Source organism: Erithacus rubecula, assembly GCF_903797595.1.
Source record: "Erithacus rubecula genome assembly, contig: scaffold_203_arrow_ctg1, whole genome shotgun sequence".
Classification (NCBI taxonomy): Eukaryota; Metazoa; Chordata; class Aves; order Passeriformes; family Muscicapidae; genus Erithacus; species Erithacus rubecula.
The window spans coordinates 156,035-180,254 of NW_027636111.1; the positions used below are offsets into that span (position 1 = coordinate 156,035).

The 24,220-nt window shown below is 49.3% G+C and overlaps 1 protein-coding gene across 1 annotated transcript; it reads right to left on the reverse strand.

Moving 5' to 3' along the window:
• Positions 1-22,866: 22,866 nt before the first annotated feature.
• Positions 22,867-23,799, reverse strand: LOC306815729 (olfactory receptor 14A16-like; the record flags this gene model as incomplete). The annotated part of the gene is made up of 1 exon (XM_079332284.1): positions 22,867-23,799. One exon carries the CDS (start codon positions 23,797-23,799, stop codon positions 22,867-22,869), a length of 933 nt encoding a protein of 310 aa, XP_079188410.1.
• Positions 23,800-24,220: the final 421 nt, after the last annotated feature.

The following is a 24,220-nucleotide window of genomic DNA, read 5'->3' on the forward strand; positions in this document are numbered from 1 at the left end:
TCACCCAAATTGATGCACAGAAAAACTTCATAACCCACAAAGTAAATAATAGGTATGTATTTTATTGAGCACTGAGATGCATGGGGGATAGCTCCTCCAAAAACAAGCACACCTTCGGTGACCTGCACCTCTCTTTTTTTCTCTACAAACTAGGATTGCACAATGCATCTAATACATATTAATTTCCTAATCCATCCTGTCCCCGCTTCATATTAAAATTAGCTCCATGGCACTTTGTGACTGCACACTGCTCCTAGTTGTTTGTCCTGGTGGCTGTCTGGGATGAAGTAAGCAGTCTTCCTCTCAGTTTGAACTTCTAACCTCACCTTCTTTGCATCTTAGCCTTAGGTTCCTTTCCAGACTTTGATACCAGTTTTTGCTGGCTCAAGGGTCTAAGGAGTCCCCGTTATCTGGAATGGGCCTCACTCTTCCATCCTGCTTGCACATTCTTGGCCCTCTATCTTATCTTGAAGCCTTCCTCTGTCCTGTTCTTGCAAAGACAGTGAATGTTAAGCACTCAGAGAATATTGCCAGTCCCCTTCTAGTTAAAGCATCCTCCTGTATTTGTTCCCTTAACTCATTAATTTTAATTTTAATTTTCCCTTTTTCAGTTTCACAATGGCTCCTTGGTTCTATGAGCCCCAGTGCTTCGTCCTTGACCCTTGGTTCCGTAGGGGTCAGGAGTCTCGATGGTCCCTCTGATTCCATGAGGCACCAGAGTGTCCCAATGTTCTCTTTGTTTCCATGAGGTTCTGTAGTGTCTCCACGGTGTCCTTGGTTCTGCTGTCCATGTCACAACTGACCCATGGTTCCATGAGGTTCCCCAGTGTCACCATGGTCGCTGTCAGAGGCTGGATGAGATCAGTGTCCCAGACACCTTGGGATGAGCTGTCAGTCAGTCACACAGTGGGGTGGTGCTGACCCAGGCAATGATTGCTCCAGCAATCACAAGTCCCACCTGGAGGAAGGCCCATGAAGGCCCGGGGGCTTAAAAAAACATGAAGCACGTTCTCAGTCCAAGTCCCTGCCTGCTCCTGTGGTCTGTGTCACACCAAAGGCATTGCTCCACACTCACCCCTGGAGCCCCAGCCCAGCTCCTGAGTGACCAAATGACCAAAAGTCCTACCTGGGAGAAGGACCCAGGAAGACCAAGGAGAATTTCAGGCAGACCACTAGGCAAGAGCACATCTTGATGCTACCTCCTCTTGGAATTTCTGTCTGAACAGTACTGGAATCCAAGAGTGTGCATCTCTGTTTCTTTTTTGTCTTTCTCTCTGTGTTTTCTATTTCTTCTGTTTCTGTCCTCTTCCAGATTTTGAGTAACTTGGGGAAACGGGAAATCCTAGACAGTGCCATCGGCTGCTGAGATCCTGCCTGCTTCCCCCTCCCCCAGAGTGGCCAGACGTACCTGGAATGCTGCCCCTGATAAGTTTTTCCAAAAACCCCTGGGCCAAGGGGAAGGGAAGCCATCAGCCTGTGAGTGCTGCCTCATAAGTTGATATGGTCCTCAAAAACAGTTATGGGAAAACTGTAAGTCAAGGAAGGGATTTTTACACAGTGATCAGATTTACATTCTCCTGAATGGCTGATTCGCTGTGTCACAGGGCCGGGAGAAAACTGTTTTCTTGTGGTAAAATCTCCATAGACTGATGAAAAGTTCTCCTCACCCAAGCAAATGGGTGAAAGGCTATTAATAAAGATGGTAATTTGACTGATCTGTTTCTGTATGTTATCAGTGTGAAAGAAAAGAAGTTGTAGGGGGAAGAGAAATGTTCTGAAATATTTATTGAGATTTTTTTTTCCTTGTTGTTTCTAGTAATAAAGTTTTATCTTTGTACCTTTTAAAGTTTGAGCTAGTTTTGCCTTTCTCCTTATCCCATCTCACAGCAGAAAATGAGTAAATAATTCCAGTGGGTGCACTGGCAATCTGGCCAATGTTAAATGCACAGCAAACTTAATATTGAACTCTTCTTTCTTGACCTTTTCAGTTCAAGGATTCAGTGAGAAAAACTCAAAAGTATTTGTTCAAAACACCCAAACAAGGAAAGCCCCCGGGAATAATTTAAGTTTTCAATTCTTCTGTGATTAATTAGACAGATTTCAGTAGTGTATTCAAAGTGAATATGCTATATACTATATTGAAAACAATGCAGGGAGAAGTATTTTGTCCTGATTTGTTTTTGTATTTATTGGTTGATACCAGCACTGTCCAATTGATATTGAACCCCTGAATCTTCTAATGAAGTCTGAATAGGTATGAAAATCAAGACCCTTCATGGATGACAATAAATAACACTTTGTCCCCACCCCCTCCCTCTAATTCCCTCATCTGACAACTGGAACTACAAAGGATCAGGAATGGTGTGGCCAGCAGGAACAGGACAGTGATTCTTCTCTTGTGTTCAGCGCTGGCTGGGCAGCACCTCAAGTGCTGTGTCAAGTTCTGGACCACAAATTAGGGAAGACATGGAGAGGCTGGAGTGTGTCCAGAGAAGGGAACCAAGGCTGGTGAGGGGTCTGGAATACCAGTCCTGTGAGAATCAGCTGAGGGAGCTGGGGATGTTTATCTTGGAGAAGAGGAAGCTCAGGTGAGACCTCATCACTCTCTACAACTCCCTGACAGGAGGGTGCAGGCAGGTGGAGGTCGGGCTGTTTTTTCAGGGAAAAGTCACAGGGAAAGAGGACACAGACTTAAGCTACACCAGGGGAAAATTAGGCTGGACATTTGGTAATATTCTTCACTGAAAGGGTGATTGGGCATTGGAATGGGCTGCCCAGGGAAGTTGGTGAGTCACCATCCCTGGAAGTCTTTAAGGAAAGACTGGACATGGCACTGAGTGCAATGGTCTGGGTGACAAGGTGGTGTTGGGTTACAGGTTTGACTTGATGCTCTCCAAGGTCTTTTCCAGCCTGGGTGATTCTGTGATGATTGTGACACTGCAGGGCCCTGGGGAAGCAAGGGGCCATTGTGACACTGCAGGGCCTCATGGAACTGAGAGGACAATAGTGACACTGTGTAGACATGGCACCACAGAGCCAAGGGACCACTGTGACACTGTGGGGCTGCATGGAAGCAAGGAGCCCATTGTGACACCCTGGGTCCTCGTGGAACCACAGAGGCCACTGTGACACTGCAGGGCCTTGTGGAACCAAGGGGCCATTGTGACACTGTGGGACCAAGGAGAGCCTTGTGAGAGCCTGGGCCCAATGGAATCAAGGGGCCAATGGAATCAAGGGGCCATTGCTCCACTGCAAGGACTCTTGGAACTAAGGGAACAATTGTGACACTGTGGTACCCCATGGAACCAAGTGTCCCTGTGACACTGCAGGATCTTGTGTAACCAGGTCTCCATTGTGACACTGCAGTACCAAGGAATTCATGGCAGCACTTGGGGCCTCATGGAACCAAGAGGCCAGTGTGACACTGCAGGGCCTTGTGGGACCATGCAGAGCATTGTGACAGAGCAGGACCCATTGTAAGGATGGGACCATTGTGACACTGCAGGGACCTGTGGAACCAAGGGGCCAGTGTTGCTCCTCAGGGACTCAGGGAATGAAGGAAACATGTCTGACACCATGGTGACTAAGAGGCCATTGTGGCCCTGTGGAACCAAGGAGAGCATTGCTGGACTGTGAGACCTCATGGAACCAAGGAATCACTGTGCTGACACTGTGGAACCCAAGGATCTGAGGGACTTTGTGACGCTAAGTCTCCCAAGGAACCAAAGGGATATTGTGACACTGGAAGGCCTTATGGAATAATGGAGACCATTGTGACACTCTAGGGCCTCATGCTACCCAGGTGACACCAAGTTAGCTGGGAATCAAACCTCCCTTGAGACTTAGGCTGGATCCAGGGTCCAAATCCAACAAGATGAGGTTTAACAAGACCAAGAGCTGGACCTATCCTGAAACACCTCCAGGTACAGGGACACACTCACCTCTCTGGGCAGTCCAATGCAGTGCCCAATCACCCTCTTAGTAAAGAATATTTCCTAATGTCCAGCCTAAACCTCTCCTGGTGCAGCCTAAGGCTGTGTCCTCCTGTCTTGTTTCTATTCCTTGTGAAAAGAGCCTGAGTCCCATCTGGCTGCACTCTCCAGTCAGTGAGTTGTAGAAAGTGATGAGGTCTCCCCTGAGCCTCCTCTCCTGCAGGATAAACAACCGCAGCTCTCTCAGCCACTCCTCACAGGAATTGTGTTCCAGACCCCTCACCAGCCTTGTTACCCTTCTCTGGACACGCTCCAGCCCCTCCAGGTCCCTCCTAATTTGGTAAGTAAAAACTGCACACAGCACTTGAGGTGCTGCCCAACCAGTGCTGAGCATAGGGGAAGAATCACTGCCCTGCTTCTGGTGGCAACTCTGTCCCTGATCCATAAAAGTTCTAGGGCTGGGACGAGGGAAATGGTGGGGAGGGTGTGGGGACAAAATCTGATCAATTGCTGTGTCAGCCATGAAGGGTCTTGATTTTCTTATATGCGTTCAGCCTGCATTAGAAGGTGCTGGGGGTCAATATCAATTGGACATGGCTGATATCAATCTATAAACAGGAAAAGACAACAGGACAAAACTGTTCTCTCTGTATTTTTTTCAATATAGTATATTTACTTGGAATACACTTCTGAAATCTTTCTAATTAACCACAGAAGAATGGAGAAATGAAATAATTCCCAAGGGCTTTTTTGTTCTGGTGTTTTCAAGAGATGTTTATGAACCTTGTCACTGAATTCCTGAACTGAGGAGCTCAAGAAAGAAGAGGCCTCTGGAAAAGTAAAATTCATCAACAGCCTCCAAGTGGCTGAGGATCCATCCTCATCAGATCAGGAATGAACAGAAATGGGCACAGCTTTGTGGCTGCCCCAGCTCTGGAGCAGGAGCAGCTCAGGAGGGCCTCAAGGCTGAGGCTGTTGTGCTGGCCTGGGCAGATGGGATGGCAGCAGGGGCTGCAGAGCTCTCAGGAGCTCAGGGAGAGGGGAGCAGGGCACACAGGGGGCCTCCTTTTGCCTTGGCCAAGCACCTTCACATTCATCACCCAAAGGGACACACCCACTGACCACTCACACTGACCACACTCAGTGTACCCAGTGACCACCCCCACTGACCACAACCAAATGATCACATCCTACTGACCACAACCCTCTAACTACACCCACTGCAAAGACACCAATGCCCACACCCCACAGACCACACCCACTGACCACCCAACTGACCACACTGCCACTGACCAAAACCACTGACCAACTCCTACTTACCACTCCCACTGACCATGCCACTGACTATCCCATATGGCAGCACCCACTGATCAGACCTCACTGAGCTTCCATACTGACCACAACCACTGACCACGCCCAGTAAACACACTCACAGACCAACTCTGCATACCATGCCTCAATGACCGTAGCCCACTGACCATACCCACTGACCACAACCAGTGACTACACCTATTGACCACAGCCAGTGACCGCACCTATTGACCACAACAACTGACTGCACCTATTGACCACAACAACTGACTGCACCCACTGACCACCCTCACTGACTGCACCCACTGACCACACTCACTGGCCACACCCACTGACTATAGGCACTGGCCACACGCTACTCACTGCCCTAATGACCATACCTCCACTGAGCACATCTCACTGAACACACCAATGGACCACACCACAATGACCCCCAAACTGACCATACCCCAACTGAACATAACCACTGAGCACAACCATATCCAAGAAAGCAATGCCTACGCCCCACTGACCACACCCACTGACCACACCCACTGACAAACTGACCATACCTTCACTGACTGCACCAACAACCACATCCCCTGACCACCCTACTGACCACCCCACCCAACTACCGAATTGACCACATTCACTGACCACAGCCACTGACCATACCCACTGACCACTCTCTAATGGCAACCTATCTGATCAAATCCTCTGGCTAGAACTGCTTACCACACTCCCTTTGACCACCTGCACTCGCCACCCCCAGTGACAACCCAAGTGACCACACTACCACGGACTACCACAGCCACTGACCACATCACACTTCCCACACTTCCAGCACTGACAACCCCAAATGGCCACACCCACTGACCAGGACCCACTGACCACCCCCACTGACCACTCTCACTGTCCATACCCACTGACCACAAGCCACTGACCACCCAACTGACCAAGCTGACCACCCAACTGACCATACCCTGACTGACCACATGCTGCTGGCCATACCAACTTGCTACCCCCATCACTGAACACACCTACTGACCACACCCACTGCCCAGACACCAAGGCCCACACCCCACTGACCACACCTACTAATCACACCCCGCTGACCACCACAAGGACCACTGCCCACTGGCCCTAACCACTGATCACACCTACTGACCACCCCACTGACCAGACCCAATGGTCACCCCACTGACCACAATGCAATGACCACCCAAGTGACCACACCCCCACTGACCTCACCCACTGACCACACCCCACTGATCACCCCCACTGCCCACAAAGACCACACCAAGTGACCATCCCTCACTGACCAAACCCACCAACCACACCCACTGCTCACACCCACTGACCACACCAATGACCAAATCCCCTGATCACCCAACTGACAATCCTCACCCATTACCCAATTGGCCCATTCACTGACCACACCCACTGACCACAGCTAGTGACCACACCCACTGACCATACTCACAAACCATCTCCTCTAACCACACCCCAATAACTGCAACCCACTGAGCACACCCACTGCCTACACACCACTGTCCACACCCTTTCCCAAAAACCAGTGACCACACCCCAGTGACCACACCCACTGAATGCACCCACCCTTCACCCTAACTAACCACAACCAGTTATCACACCCCTCTGACCCTACCCACTATGAAGACACCAATGCCTGCACCCCACTGACCACATTCACCGAATAGCAACTGACCACACCGCCACTGACCATTCTGCCACTGACAACAAACACTGACCACCTCCTACTGATCAAACCCACTGACCATGCCACTGACCACACAACACTGACCACCCCCACTGATCACAACTACTGACCACACCCAGTGAACACACCCATTGCCAAGACACCAATGCCCACAGCCCACTGACCACATCCACTGGCCACACCCCAATGAATTCTACCACTGACCACACCCACAGTCCACTCCTACTGACCCCAATCCACTGGCCACCCAGCTAACCAGACCATGACTGACCACACCCATTGATCACATCCACTGACCAACCTGATGACCATGCCCATTGACTGTATGCACTGGCCACACAACACTGACCATCCCCAGTAACCACAAAAACTGGCCACATCTACTGACCACACCAACTGACCATATCCACTGTCCACCTCAATGACCACACACACTGACCATGTCCACTGGCCACCCTCAGTAACTACACCTACTTCCAGGCCACCAATACCCACACCCCACTGCCCACTCCCGCTGATGGTACCCCCTGACCAAGCACAATGACCACCATATGACCAACCATATGGTCCTGAGAAATAACCACACCCACTGACCACAACCACTGACCATACCCTTTTCCCACACACCACTGTCCACCTCCCACTGACCACCTCCACTGACGACGTCCTCTGACCACTCTACCACTGACCACAACCACTGACTACCCTGCAGGCTACCCTTAATGACCACACCCTTTGAGCACACCCCACTGATCACTGCCACTGACTGCACCCATTGACCACTACTCATGGCCACACCAACTGACTACCCAACTGACCACACCCAGTTACCAAGCCCCACTGACCTCCCAACTGACCACATCCACTGACTATAGCTATTGATCACATCCCACTGCCCACACACAATGACAACACCCACTGGTCACACCCACTGACCACACCCACTGAGAACCCAACTGACCTCATCATCACTGACCACAGCCACTGACCATAAACCACTGACCACACAGACTGGCTGCACCCATTGCCAAAATGCTCACACCCCACTAACCACACCCACTGACTACATCCCACTTACCACCCAACTGACCATACCTCCACTGAGCACACCCACTGAACACATCCACTCAGCCCATCCATTGACCACATCCCAATGACCACCCAACTGACCACACCCCCATTGACCACAACCACTGACCACGCCCGATGACCACACCCACTGACCATACCCACTGGCCACACCTCACCAGCCACTTAACACTGACCACACCTATTGGCCGTACTCACTTCCCACTCCAATGAGCACAACCACTGACCACACTTCATTCCCCTCTTTAATGACCACACTTACTGGCAACACCCACCAACCACACCTCACTGACTACTGCAATGACCATGGCCCACTGACCTCACTCACTGACCAAACCCACAGACAACACCCCAGTGACCAAACCACTGACCACATCCCCACTGACCACCCCCACTGACCACATTCCGCTGACCACCTAACTGAACACTCCAACTGACCACACCTATTACATCAATTCAGGTTGTGGTAGGAGACAGAGATCACACAAACCCTCAGTGATCCATATGACAAAAGCTTTCTTTGTTGTTTGGGACTCTTCTTAATTGAGGGTTTGAATGTCCCAGATAAACACATGTGATTGGTTGGGGTTTTAACACAACCATTTTCCTGGCCAATGATGCATCTGCACTTAGGGTTCAATGCATTGGCTGGGATCCTTTGTATGTGTTCAAATCCATCCGATCATCTCTCACCCAAGGACCCTGTTACTTCTAGGCTGCTGTGATGGTTTGTAAAGACTCCCTGAAATTTTTCTCAGCCAGGACCTGGGCAGCCTCCCATGGACCTGACAAGGACCAATTGGTGTCTGATTTTTAATATTGAAACACTTACACTAACGCAGGCCAGGGGTTTATGCACAGAATCACGAACAGGATGGGACTGCTGTGGAATGTCTCTCAAGCTGCTTTATTATTTTTTCTTTCCTCCCAAGCATCAGTGTCATTATACAAGGTTAGAACAGTAGGAAGATGCCAGTAGCTCGTGTTCTCAGCAACAGCCAGAGAATAGTGATGGTACAATGCACTTGGAAAGTTTTTTGACCAATCACAAAAAGCAAAAGCATGATGACAATAGTTTCATCCAACCACTATAAGTGTCTGTACCTTTGGTTAAAACAATGCTTGCTTATTTTGAATACAATACCTACTTGTAAGCCTTAAAATACAATGCACAGAGCTCCATTATTAAGCTTAGACCTTCCTAATATCTTGCTAGATATACTTTTCTACAGCTTAGAGAGTTATTCTAGCCAAGCATTACTACACAGACCATTGGTCTATTTGACTTGCTTTCTACATGTCATATAACTTTTCTGCTGACATGCCTTATGCTTTCTGCTTAGCTCTAATTGCAGTTCTGTTGTCTCTGAGGCCTGGTGTTTCTGCACCTTCTGATTTTAAGGATTCCCACATCACACCAATGAGAAAGGTTCTTTGTGAAACACACATGTAAAGGTGAAAAAACACTGAGAAAGTTCTCTTTTGCTTCTGGACTCAGTACAGGTAACACCGGCCAGGCCCCTCCGTGCAGCCCACAGGCCTGGCTGGGGCTGGGCCAGGGCCGGGCTCTGACTCTGGGCCCCGTTTTCAGCAGGACTCGCAATAGAAACAGGGAGGGGAGGCCCATGCATCTGCCAAGATCTTAGATTCCCCCTGGCACATCCAGGGAGCCCATGGCTCAGCAGAACATCCAGCGGACATTCAAACCCTGCCCTGCCCTGGTCCACGGGCCTTTTTCCCACTGGGAGAGCGGCTCCGGGCGGCCGGACCCTCCTGGGCAGCGCAGCCTGGGGCAGACACAGCTGGGCCCGTCCTGGCAAGGGACTCACCCTTCACTGCTGGGCAGGGGAAGGGAAACCCACCCGCCCGCAGCTGGAATTGAATGCAGCAAACACCAGAAAACAGCCATGCAGCCAGAACAACCACCACCGCTCTCTGGCTGGGCCCTTACGATCCCATCCCAGTCCCAGCTGGTCTGAAATGCTCCATCCCAATTTCTCCAGCCACTGCCTGAGCGAGATATTAACTCTTTCATTGCCCAGAATGAGACTTGCAGACACTTAGTTCTCTGTCCTGAGTGAAAGAAAAGGACCAAGATGACGATATGCACAGAAAGAGTATGAAAACACCAAAGTCAGACAAAAGGAAGAGTCAGGCCCCAGATGAGGGAAAGAGGAGAGTCATGGACTGAAATTTCTCTTTTTTATGCTACGGAGAAGAGACTTGTTTCCCTACTGTCATGGTCCGCCCAATTCAAGAGCAAGTCGCAACTGGTTCTTTTATGGATCTTAGAGCGCAAAGACACAGCAGGGGACAAAACCAGTTTACTTCTACAGAAATGCACTTTATTTAGTGCCAATCAAAATGCGACAGTGGGACAGAGAGAGAGAGAGAGAGAGAGAGAGAGAAAGGGGGGTCGGGATTATAGCTACCAAGACGGGCAGACAAATCCTCATGGAGCCAGCCAGTAGATGTCTGTTGCCATCTGGGGAGATCTCGGGGGCCTCCTTTGCGAAAGTCACTTTTATAGTCCTTTCCCAAAGCGAGTGGCTTCTGGCCAAAAGGTGGGAAGATTTATGGACTATTGTATGTGGAGCTCGTTACGCTGAGGAACAGGTGGAAACAGGACGTTTCAAGGCACATCAGACCATCTTTGTTGTTATGAACACACGCAGGGCAGCCCATACTGACCAGTCCATTGTTCTTCCATCTGTGGGAGCTTTGTTGAGTCAGCGCCCCGTGACTAGTTGTCACGAGAAACCAGTCCTGGTAGGCATCACCTGCGGAACAGTCACTTGGCGTTCCTCCCATCCCTGGCCAGTGCAGGCCACAGGCGAGGGTCGTTGGACAGAAACAGACGAGAGGCTCACATGGACTTTCACATGGCCTCATCCAGATCAGGAAGAAAGAGATCGAACTGCCCTGGCCCCAATCCTGAACCCTGGGAACAATCCTGGATGTGGCTCCATTGCCCAGCACTCCTTGGGCCTGGCCATCCAGCCAGATTTCTACCCAGGTAACAGATGCAGTAGAGCGTGTTGGATCAAGGTATTGTGAGCCCAGAATATTGGAATTAGTGCAGCTGTAGCTGTGCACAAGAGAGCTCTTCAGTCACTTTCTCTCTTTTCCTTCCTCTGGGCATTGGAGGCAGCTCGTGACTTCAGTGTGGGACTCGTGTGCAAAGAGCAAATCTGGGCAGAATCAGGGCTGGGAGGGTTTGGGGCATCCTGGGATCTGTGCTGGGCACAGAATATGTTTTCCATTGCTCTGAGACTGTCTGCTGTGGAAAGGGGATGTAATATTCAGTAGAGGAATGATTTTTTTTTTTTTTTTATGGAGCTGTGCCTTCCCTTGGTGTGTTTGCTCACAATAAATGAACATTCTTCTGTGTCTTGAGCAGTTCCTTCTCCAAGGAAAGCAGGTGGGAGTTGGTGCCATGGAGCTGAAAGCTGCAGGCACAGACTGGAGTGGGGGAAGTTCAGATTTGCACAAGGCTGCTCTGAGTGTCAGGGGTTGGATAAGGGAAATGGTGGGGTGGGGGTAAGGACAAAGTGTGATTGATGGTCAGCCATAAAGTGTCTTGATTTTCATATCTATTCAGACTGCATTAGGAGGTGCTGGGGATCAGTGTCAACTGGAGATTGCTGATATCAGTGTATAAACAGGAAAGGAATAAATGTGGAAAAGAAAAGATCTTCTCTCATTTTGTTCTTAAATGAAATACGTTACAAATGGAATGAAAGCTTAGACAAGTCCTGCCCTTGCTCAGGTTTCTGGCAGTAACTCTGTTTCAGGTAGCCTGCAGCCCAAATTGCTCTTTCGCACAAGTTCTTTACCATGGTGGATTAGGTCTATTCTAAAATGAATTATTTACTGAATGGATTCAATATAAACAGACAAGAATCTTTAAATTGACTACTTACTGTACAGGATAAACAAAAGAAGTGCAGGTAGATACAAACACAGTGCACATTAAACTTACCTTTATTACAGCTAGTGAAGAAATAGCAGAGATCAGGAGTCAATGTAACTTAGCACCAAATTGATGAGGGAGTGCACATGGAGCCCTTTCACTCAGCTTCCAGAAAAGAAACCACCAAGATGCATCCAGAACTGGGAGAGAAGCCCTGTCCGTTTACAGGGACTATGCAGAAGACTTCTGCTTTGTAAAAATTTTGTGTGGCTTTTATTGTTTGTAAAGTGAAGTGTGTGTCACTCAGGAATTCAAGGCTTATCTCCCTTCAGCTGCTCTCAGAGCAAGATGCTCATGGTCAGCTGGGAATTCCACCTGCCTGGCACCAAAGAGAATTCAGGACAAGACTGTTGTCCAGCCTGGGTTATCTCAGCAATTGCTGAGAGGGGGAAGATGCCCTGAGTGATGGCCCAGCTGATGGACAGAACAGATGAGCTCTGCTGGGCCATAGGGGAAATCATGCTGCAGGAACCTCATGGAACCAAGGGTGTGTTGTGACATTGTGATGCCTCCTTGGAAGCAAGGAGACCATGGTGACACCAATGAACCTCATGGAACCAAGGGTCCATTGTGACAGATCAAGGCCTCATGGAACCAAAAAGAGCATTGTGACACCATGGGGCCCCATGGACCCAAATCTCCATTGTGACAGCCCAGAACCTCATGGAACCAAGGAGCCTTTCTGACACTGCAAGGCCTCAGGGAACCAAGGAGTGAAAAGGTCTCGAACATTGCTTGCAGGGCTCTGCCTTGGGGATGAGGAATTTCCTTGGTGGCATTTTGTGCCTGTATGCAGTGGGGAACCTTAAAAACTTTGGATTGCTTAAAAAGAAATTGAAACCCCCTCTTTGTCTGAGTGTTGTCCGTTCTCAGAAAGTCAGTGTAGAAAGGAAAAAGTAAAGAACCTTTGAAAACTGAAGCACCTAGAGGCATTGAGCTCTATTGAATGTTGTTACTGACAAAGGCTCTCAAGAGACTAATTAAAGAAGATAACTGGAGGCCATGATTGCACAAAGTTCTCAGAGACTCCAAGGCAAAAGCAAAACCCAAAGCCTTTCGAAAAAACCTGCAGTCCCTGGGAGCATGAAGAAGCCCCAGGGCCATTCCTGACCAAGGTTCCCCAGGGATTGGTCCCAGCAGATCCCTGAGGCCACTGGGATGTGGGGGGATGCTGAGGGCAGGACAAGGGGTGACAGTGCCCAGCCTTGCTGGGGCTGTGCCAGGAGGCCCCAGTGCCTCAGGACTGAGGTGTCTCCTCAGAGCCCTTGGTGGCACAGACCCTGCTGTGCCCCAGGACACCAAGACTTGGCTTCTATTTGTCCCCACCTGTCATCTCTGCCTCCAGTTCTCTGCTCTGATTGAGGCTTGGGGACACTTTCCCAGTTGTGTCCCTCACCGGGACCCATTAAAACTTTAAGGGACTTTGGAGTTTGATTCTCACTTGGAGTTCTTGAGAGGTTTCCTAAGAAACCATGGCTCTGCCTTGATTTCCCTCTGGTCTGGTGTAGTTCATTAGGAATGTTTCCTATAATAGTTACGGAAAAACACTTCAAAGTGTTTCTTAAAAATATCCATTCCTATTTTAAAGGATGGATTTTATTACTGTTCTCTTTAAGCAGAGGTGATTGCAGCATTCTGTGATTGATATTGATCCAGAGTTTCTCCTCAGGATGTCTGGCCTGCTCAGAGAAGCTGTGCCTTGAGGTCTCACCCAGTGTGGACAACCTTGCTCCACATTCCCCAACCCCATCCTGTCTGTCCTCACTCACCTGGGACCTGCTGTGCTTGGAGAACTGCCTCCACTCAAGCAAACATGGTTTTCTCCCCTTTGTTTTACTTTTGAAGCAATCTAAAACACCTTATTTTCCCCTGTGAAAAAATACACACTCCTCAGGTGTGTGCCAGCCCAAGGTGCCACCAAGGAGGTTCAGGCCAGGGAGCGGGGCCTCAGGGGTGGTGCCTGGAGTCGGCGCCATTTTTCTTTCTGCCTCTAACTCCCAGCATGCCTTGCAGCCCCATTGAGCCCCATTGGAGTCAGCACTACAATACCCATCATGCTCCACGCTCCACAGAACCCCGGTATCTCCCCTGTATGTCCAATAGGTGTCCTCCAGAAACTCCAAGGATCCCTAAGTGTCCCCTCAGTGCCCATTTGGGTATCCCCAAAAACGTCCCAGAATCCCCTGAATGCTCCCAACCCCACAGATGCCCGTTACAGCCACTTCTGGGAATTCATCTGCTGCTATCCCCCGTGTGCTCAGAGCACCTGATAACACAGTCCCGTGCCTAAAACTCCTGCTGTGCCCTGTGCCCTAAAGAGCCTGGTTAGAGCTCCCCGAGCTCCCCCCAAGTGCTCCCGAACTGTAAACATTCCCCCCTGAGGACTTGAAGTAGCCGTTCAGAGGCAAAAGTGTCTCCCAAGTGCCTTCCCAGAGCTCGTAAACACTCCACTAGAATCACTTCCGGGACTACAGCTCCCATCATGCTTTGTGGTGCCATAGAATGCTATTCAAGGAATGACTTCATCTCCCATCATGCCCTGCGCTCCTCCAAGAGACATTGCAGCTGCACCTGGAATAACCATGATGCCCCAGGGCCCCTATTGAACAGTATTACACCTACTCCTACAACTCCCATCATCCCCTGCACCCCGGAGAACCCCCTTACAGACCCCCATGAGCCACTTCAAAGCCCAGACTTTCCCTCAGGATCCCTAAGTTCGTTTTTAGTGTCCACTCAATGCCCCCAAGTGTCCTCCTGTCCCTCGAAATTCTTCCCCCAGACACAAAACTGCCCCGAATGTGCCCCAGTAATGTCTCCCTGGACCCCGAAGTGCCCACCCTGAACCTGTCTGAAAAGAAAGATATAAAAAAGATAAAAAAATAACTAAAACATTTTGAATTATCCTAAAAAGGGAGAAATAAATAACCAATAGAGTTTAATTAATGAAGGGAATTGTATTATATAAAAGCAATGACCAATAATTTTTTTGGTTGCTAATAATATATTTTTATTACAAATATAAAAATTTGGTCTAAAAATATAGAATAACAATATTACAAATAAGGAAAATTAATTTTAATTTTAAAATTAAATAACAGTTTTTTTACAAAGAGAAATGAATGAGTTTTTTTATATTTTGGGTTGTCAGCACCAGTTGGGAGACATCATGACATGGTGATGAGGGGGGTGAGGAGCAGGTTGTCCAAACAAAGTCAGCCTGCAAAGGGGCTCATTCTTCAATGTGCCCCGACCTCCTAAGGAGACATTCTGCATCTAGGTCACTTGGGAAATGCTTCTATCACTTTGCCTCTGAACTGAAAAATTGAAAAACATTCCCTCGAGTAAAGTAAAGTCATGATGCACTTTCAAATCTTCTTTCTTAGGAAAACTCCAAAATGTCTCCAAGCATCTGCACAAGCCCTTGAGACTTGAAGACAATTGAAGAAATACAAAGAGCTCCTGGAATCTTTTTGTATTTTAATGATCCCCAAAATTGTTATGAATGGAGTCTTCAATTGTTCAGTTAATCAAACAACAAATATAAATTTAGTAGTAATTCATTAATAATAGCAGTAATTGTATATAAATGAATACAATCAAAGTATATTAGTTATGTATATTTAAGTAAATACAAAATTTGGCAGTGAGTATTTTAGTGTAATTGAGGTTTGGTTCAAATAAAGCATAAGCAAAACCAACCAGGGGTACAGGGACGGCCCTTCCTCTCAGACCATGCCAACTGAATCAAGCTAAAATCTCACTTATATAGTTTACTAATACATATTTATACAGAATATTCTGGAAAGCTCCTCCTCATTTCTATTACTAAAATCTCCATCACTATGTTGTGTTGCTCGTGCTTCAACAATGGTCGAGGGTCTCTCCTCCTTTGGGGATATTGTTTCTGATTAAGGCTCTGGGTCTTCCTCAGTGTTCACTAGTTGACCTCTCAGACCAAGCAGGCGTACTGAGCTTAGAGTTATATAATTAAGCCGATGTTCCCATAACAAGCCAAGTGTCTAATGCTTGGAATCATTCCAATTTGGCTCAATTCAAGGTCAAAAGTTTTATTTCTAGATGCTGTTTTTAGACCTATACCCTTACTATCTGTACTCCCACCAAACAACTGGAGAATGATACCTTCTGCTTTGATTAACCTTCCGTTATCCTTTATGCATTGGAACAATTAAGTACAATTTTTCCATTGCTACAAAGCAACAATTTTGCTAATATAATTACAATTTAATTAGCAGGAATCATATTTATAAGAGGGCAGATTTGGGGCTGAGTCCAGGAGCCCCAGGCACTGAGAGAATGTTGGAGAATCTGCTCAAGGAGGGAGAAGCAAAACTCCAAGTCCCTTGGAGCACCACTGGCCCCACTGAGGGCAGAGACTGCCAAAGGCTCCCCAGGGACTGGTGAGAGCAGATCCTTGAGGGCAGGATTGCAGGAGCCCAAGGCTGTGAGCAGGAACTGCAATGCTGAGCAAGGCCTGGGCTGGTTGGAGGCAGCAGAAAGGCCAAGGGCTGAGCCCAGGCCTGGCCCAGCAGGGCCTGTCCCTCACGGGTGGCTCGGTCTTATTCCTGGTGCACTGGGATGGGAGGGGCAGCAAGGTCTGCAAGCCCTGCCAGCCTGCTCAGGGAGGGCCGAGGCAGCAGCAAAGTGCAGCCCCTGCAAGGAAAGTTCCTCCTGTGGGGCTCCAGAGGCGCTGCCCAGCCCAGGGCACAAAGGCCTGGGTGCCTCTGGCCCTGCCAGCCCTGCCCAGCCCTTGGCCATCTCTCCTGCAGCCTGTGCCCCTGTGCGTGCTGCTCCTCTGCCCTGGCGGCTGCACACGCCCATCTCGCTGTGCCCCCAGCATTTCTCAGCCCAGCATTGCTGTGCCCTCCCTGGGCTCCCTGCACCCAGCGCTGCCGGCTCCTGGCACACAGAGCCATGGCATGGCCCAGCCTCAGCTGGGACACCTGGGCCACCAACATTCTGCCCTGGCAGGGACTTTGCTTTTTCCTCAGCTCCAGGCTGAACCTTCCAGGCTGCACCTTGGGGAGGTTTCCTTCTCTTCAAACTGCCAAGGAAAGCTCTGTGTTCTGCTGTTCACAAACAGAGAAGGGCTGGTGGGAGATGTGGTGATCAGAGGCTATTTGGGGTACAGTTATCATGAAATAATTAAGTTTTTAAACATCCTGTGAAAGAAGGAGGGACATCAACTGTGGGAGTCCAGGGTTTTTCCCTGGCTCATTTGGAGATGCAAAAAACCCCCTGGCAGACCCCTCAGAGACCCCCGAGTGCTGCCCAGGAGCTGCAGGGGCTGGATTTGGCTTTTTGGGAGAATCTGCCCACGTTGAGGGAAGAGACACAGAAAATAACGATGAGTAGAGTGTAAATTAGAATGTTAGAATGTAGTATAAGTAGGTTTTTAGATTGTTTATATTAAAGGCCATGTGGCCAAGATGGAGGATTCTGGGTGTGGTGGGCTTCTTCCTCCTTCTTCTTCATGTCATCCATGCTGAAGTTGCACCCTGGGAACCACAGATTGGATGGGGAAAGAACTGGACATTGTAAAGAGGTTGCATGGCATTGGGGAGAATTTGTAAATATTGTACACATAGTTTAGAGTATAAAGACTTGGCACAGCCCTCCCAGGAAACCTGCAATGGTCGACCTGCAGAGCGGACCCATGCTGGGCTGGCAGAAACATTTTTAAGAGAAGATAAATAAACAGCCCTGAAAAAACACAAGATCATCTCAAGCTGCTTTCTTGCCGGTGCCTCCGAGAGAACCAGATTTTTTACCACCCTCATGCCCTCTCTGGGGAGGTCTCAAGCCTGAAGAGACCCTCAGAGACGGGACAATCAACAAAATTTCTAACACTGGAGTTACAGAGAGCAGACTTCAACCTATTCAGGATGCAGATTTGTGTTGTACAAATCCGGTACTGATTGTTTTTGAGGGAAACAGTCCTTAAAACAAACGATTCCAAAAAGGATGGATATTTTTAAAGAAAGAAATCTTGAAGAAGCAGGAGCAGCCTGTACCAGTGTCCCAGAAGATGAGCCAGTGAGGAAAACAACTGGCCTGGTTGGACATGGAGCTTTTTTCAGGAACTCAGGAAAAAGAGGATGCATCAACTTTAGACAAAGGCGCAAGCAACTCAGGAAGTGTTTAAGGATGTTGTCAGGTCATGAAGAAAGAAAAGGAGGTGAAAGCTCAATCAACTTAAGATGGCAGTTCTGTGTAGGAAAACAAAAAATATTTTATCCATATATTAATGGCAAAAAGAGGGAAAAGGAGAACCTTGATTTCTTACTGGGGGTGGGGGGACAGGACGGGATATGTTTACCAAAGAGAAAAGGCTGAGGTACTTAGCCCTTTCCTGGCCTCAGTTTTCAACAATAACACAGGTTGTCCTCAGGACAAGTGTTCTCCTGAGCTGGTAGATGGGGACAGGGAGCAGAACAGACCCTTGTAATCCAGGGAGAAGTAACAGGGGACCTGCTAAACCACTCAGATGCTTACAGGTGTCTCTACAATCAGATGGGATCCATTCTAGGGGGATATGGGAGCTGCTGGATGAGCTCCCCAAGTTGCTCTCCATCATTTATCATCAGTCCTGGCTCACCAGGGAGGTCCCAGAGGACTGGAGGTGCCAATGTGAGCCCATCCCCAAGAAGGGCTGGAAGGAGAATCTAGAGAACTCCAGGCCTGTCAGTCTGACCTCAGTGCCCAGCCAGGTGATGGAACAGATCACCTTGAGAGTCATCACAGGGCACCTACAGGATGAATGAGGGATCAGAACCAGCCAGCGTGGATTTCTGTATCTGCATTGATGATCTGAATGAGGGCATTGAGTGCGCCATCAGCATATTTGCAGATGACACCAAACTGGGTGTGAGTGTTCTGGAGGTTAGGAAGCTCTCCAGAGGGATCTGGACAGGCTGGATCCAGGGATTAAGTCCATCAATTTGAGGTTTAACAAGTGCTGGGTCCTGTACTTTGGCCACAACAACCCCTGAAGCGCTTCAGGCTGGGGACAGAGTAGCTGTACAGTGACCAGGCAGAAAGGGACCTGGGCCCACTGATGGACAGCAGGCTGGACATGAGCCAGCAGTGTGCCCAGGTGGCCAAGTAGGCCAATGGCTCCTGGCCTGGGTCAGTAATGGTGTGGTCAGCAGGACCAGGGCAGTGATTCTTCCCCTATGCTGAGCACTGGCTGTGCATCCCCTAAAGTGCTGTGTCCAGTTCTGGGCCCCCCCAATTTGGGAAGGACAAGGAGGGGCTGGAGTGTGTCCAGACAAGGGAAACAAGGCTGGTGAGGGGTGGGGAACACAAGTTCTGTGGGGAGTGGCTGAAGGAGCTGGAGTTGTTTATCCTGGAGAAAGGAGGACTCAGAGGTTACCTTATCACTCTCTTCAACTTCCTGAACCATGGTTTTAGTCAGGTGGAGGTTTGTCTCTTTCACCAGGCAGCAACTGACAGAATGAGAAGACACAGTGTTTAGCTTCAGCATAGGAAATACAGGTTGGATATTAGGAAAAATGTTTTTTACAGGAAATGCAGTAAAATTCTGGAATGATCTCTCCAGGGGCTGGTGGAGACACCATCCCTTTATGTTTAAAAAAAGACTAGGTATGGCAATTGGTGCCATATAGAGGTGTTAGGCAGAGGTTGGACTTGATCTTGAAGTTCTCTTGCAACCTAGTGATTCTGTGATCTGTGAATTCACAGTCTTTCAACTTTTCAACAAGTCTTTCAGTCTTTTCAACAAGAAGTCTCTGTCCCTGTCCTTTCCCTGGGTCTGTGTTGCAGATGGAAGCTGCTGGTGCCATTCTCACCTTTAATCCCTAATTTGAATAAAGACAGATGCTCTTGGGTATGTCAAGCAGGTGTTGCTCAATGTTTATGTGGAATTTCTGTATCCTCATGGTACCAAGGAGACCATTGTGGCACAGCGGAAACTCAGGGAACAAAGCCATTGTGACACTGGGGCAGGATGGTACCATTGTGATACTGCAGATCCAAGGACACCGTGGTGGCTCCATGGAAACTCATGGAATCATGGGCACTGTGAATCAGCAGGGCCTCGTGGAACTAAGAAGTGAATTGTGACTGTATCAAACCTCTTGGAACCAAAGAGCCATTGTGGAACTTCAGAGCCTTGTGGACCAAGGGGACCACAGTGACACTGTGAGGGTCCATGGAATCAAGTGGCCATGGTGACACTGGAGCCTCATTGACCAATGGTGCATTGTGACACTGCAGGGCAGTATGGAATCATGGAGACCACTGTGACATTACACAGTGTCATGGCAACAAGGGACCATTGTGACACTGTGGGGCTTCATGGGACCAAGGAACAGTTGTGGTATCATGGAAATTGTGGCAACTGTGTCACCATGGAACCAAGGATATCATTGTGACAGTTCACAGTACCATGGAACTAATGATTCATATAACAGTGTGGGACAAATGGAACCAAGGGACCATTGTGACACTGTGGGGCCTCATGGATCCAAGGAGAGCATTGTGACACTGAACCTAATGGAATTGTTGCAAATGATACAACTTATAGGTTCAGGACAAGGTGTCTCCTCACAGCCCTTGGTGGCACAGACCCTACTGTACTTCAGGGCACCAAGACTTGGCTTCTCCTGGGCACTGCCAGCCCTGCAGGGCCCTTGGCCATTTCCAGCACAGCTTGTTATGTTCTGTCCCACAGCTGCTGCTGTGTCCCTGCAGGCTGCACACTCCCATCTCACTGCCCCTGGATCTGCCCTGCCACTGCCAGCCCTGCCCTGACCTCTGCCACCCTCACCTCTGTGCCTTGGGACACACACATGCATCCTCACGTGTGAGCTCATCCTTCTCCTCCTGGATGCTTCTCCTGCCACAGCACTGCCCTGGGAGGGGTCATTGCTCACAGGAGCTGCTGTGTTTGTACTGGTGCATTTTATAGCTCTGCTTCTGCCTGTCTCTCAATTCTGTCTTCAAAGAGATCTCCAAGGAAAAGATTAATTGAATTGCTGAATAAGGGAGGTGGGAAGAGCTCCCTGAGCCCCCTTGGCCTGGGTGTGGCTGGGATGGAGTTCCCTTTGCCCAGAGTAGCCCTTGTCCTGCTGTGCTTGGCTGTTGGAGCTGGAGTGGGTTTGGCCCCAGCCCAAGGCTTTGGCTGCTCCTGAGCAGGGCTGGCCCCACATGAGACATCTCTGCAACCCCTAAACCAATGGCCTGGGGAGGGGGGGGCAAGTGTTCTTGGGGACACAGGGATGGGAAAGCTGGGATAGACTGACCCAAGGGATCTTCCATTCCATGGGATGTTCTGATCAGCAGGGACATGAGGGGGATAAGAGGGCCTCTGGATTTTCTGTATTAATACAATTGTCTTCTAAAGCAACTATGACATGTGTTGAATTCTTGTGCTGAATTCTTGTCTCTCCATGGTTTTCCTTGCTTCTGCATTTGGCCCTTGCTTTGTAGTCCCCCTGACATTAATCTCTCTTTATAGTGACCTACAACTGTTCACCTTATTTTCTCCTGTTTTCTGTGTAAGGAGGGACCGTGACAGAGACACTCTGTTGTCACTGGATGCCCAGAGGGTTTTAACCACAGCCACCGTGCCCAACTCTGCTCTTATGGGCACCCCCAGAAATGTCAGGGCTCTGTCAGGTGTCCACCCCTGAGCTGGGCTTATGCCCTGCTCACAGCCCCAGGGGTGTCCAGGGACACAAGTCCTTCCCTGGCACACACATAGACAGTTCATTGCAGCACGGACAGGGACTCCCTGGGCTCTGCTGCCACTGCCAGAGCCTGGCAGGGACCTCAGCCCTGCGGATGTCACCCTGCCCTGACCCTGCCTGAGGTGCCCCACGGCCAGAGGGATGGACACAGGGAGCTCTGAGCACAGGAGCTCATCCCAGCCCTGCATCCAGGGGTTCCCAGGGGATGTTAGACTCTGGAAACTCCAGAAACATCTGAAGATGTTTGTGCTCACTGGATTTAAGTCCCCTCACCTGCACACAGGATGTTCAGGGCTGTGGAATGTCCTTGCACTGCAAACACAGACTCCTGACCCGGTCACTTGATGTCCCTCCAGGCAGGGAAGAACAAACTCTGTGCCCTGGGATGAGAGGGCACTGCTGGAAGCAGCTCTGGCTTTGCAAGGGCACTGCTGGGACAACCCCACCCTGAACACTGCCACACTTTGGCTGTCACTGCTGTTCTCCTCTCCAGGGCACTTTGTTGGGAACATCCTTGAGAGCAAACTGGGAAGGAGATTGAAGCTTTCAGGCCCTGCACTGGGGAGATGCCCTTGCATGAAGGAAATGCTGTTGCAGAGTCCAGCTCTGTTCCAGCAGTGTCCATGGCCTGTCCCTGACTGCAGTGCCTGCACAGTCACACAGCAGGACTGAGACTGAGCTAAAAGAGCCCTGAGGACTTAAACCAACACAGGGGCTCTGAAGGAGTGTGTGGAAGTGAAGGAAGGGGAGGTTATGGAGCAGAAGCCTTGGGGGTGTCTGGCAGTGAGGAGCACTGGGGTTCCTTTTTCACCCCAGCTCTGAACAAAGGCACCAACCCTGCAGAGAAGCCAAGGAGGAAATATGTCAGGCAAACATAGCAATACCAAGTTATTTATTTTGTGTAAGCACATATGTAGTACAACTCCAGGATTATGTAGTCTATGGTTCACACTAGGATTTCAAATACTGAATTAAAAATGGTAAAGATTTTCTGTGAAAAAAATCTAAAAAGTGTCATACCTGTGTCAGCAAAAAAAACCCCAAAAAACACAGGACATAGAGTGGACATTAATGAATAATATTATAATAGTGATACAGGAGAATGAGAGTTTATTTTTTCTGAGAAGCATTCATGATGATTTTCCTCAAGCCATCCTTGAGCTCCTGGTTCCTCAGGCTGTAGATGAGGGGGTTCAGGGCTGGAGGCACCACTGAGTACAGAACTGAGAGTGACAGGTCCAGGGATGGGGAGGAGATGGAGGGGGGTTTCAGGTTGGCAGATATACCAGTACTGAGGAACAGGGAGACCACAGCCAGGTGAGGGAGGCAGGTGAAAAAGGCTTTGTGCCGTCCCTGCTCAGAGGGGATCCTGAGCACAGCCCTGAAGATCTGCACATAGGAGATAACAATTAACATAAAACAACCAAGTGTTAAACAGGCACTAACACCAAGAAGCCCAAATTCCCTGAGCCTTGAGTATGAGCAGGTGAGCTTGAGGATGTGTGGGATTTCACAGAAGAACTGGCCCAGGGCATTGCCATGGCACAGGGGCAGGGAAAATGTATTGACTGTGTGCAGCAGAGCATTGAGAAAGCCACTGGCCCAGGCAGCTGCTGCCATGTGGGCACAAGCTCTGCTGCCCAGGAGGGTCCCGTAGTGCAGGGGTTTGCAGATGGACACGTAGCGGTCGTAGCACATGATGGTCAGGAGGGATAGCTCTGCTGAGAGAAAGAAGAAAATCAGAAAAACCTGAGCAGCACATCCTGCATAGGAGATGTTCCTGGTGTCCCAGAGGGAATTGTGCATGGCTTTGGGCACAGTGGTGCAGATGCAGCCCAGGTCAGTGAGGGCCAGGTTGAGCAGGAAGAAGACCATGGGGGTGTGCAGGTGGTGGCCGCAGGCTACGGCACTGATGATGAGGCCATTGGCCAGGAGGGCAGCCAGGGAGATGCCCAGGAAGAGGCAGAAGTGCAGGAGCTGCAGCTGCCGTGTGTCTGCCAGTGCCAGCAGGAGGAAGTGGCTGATGGAGCTGCTGTTGGACATTTCTGCCATATGGGCATGGTGGACTGTTGAAAGAAGACATTAAAAAGGTGGAATAGTTTTCCTTGGGTCAATCCTGTGCAATTATATTAGGAATTCTCTTAAAACCACTTCTCTTACTGTGTGGGAACTTAATTAAAAGCTTTATTTTTAGTTCAGTTTTGGGCTGCTGTGTTACTTTCTCATGTTCTGCATTGCTCTCAACCTGAACTGTGGGGATCTCAGTGGGAAAATAAGGTTTCCAGTGCTGCAGGGCAGTCAGACCCATTGGTGCTACACAGCTGCCCTGTGCTCATTACACGTCCCTCGTATTCAGGTTGATCACAATTACAACGTGCTTGAAAAATAAAGTCGACTTTTTGAAGGCCCCAGATTCATAGTCAGTCTCCCTAAACCTTTCTATCTTTCCCTGTGCAGCTGGAGA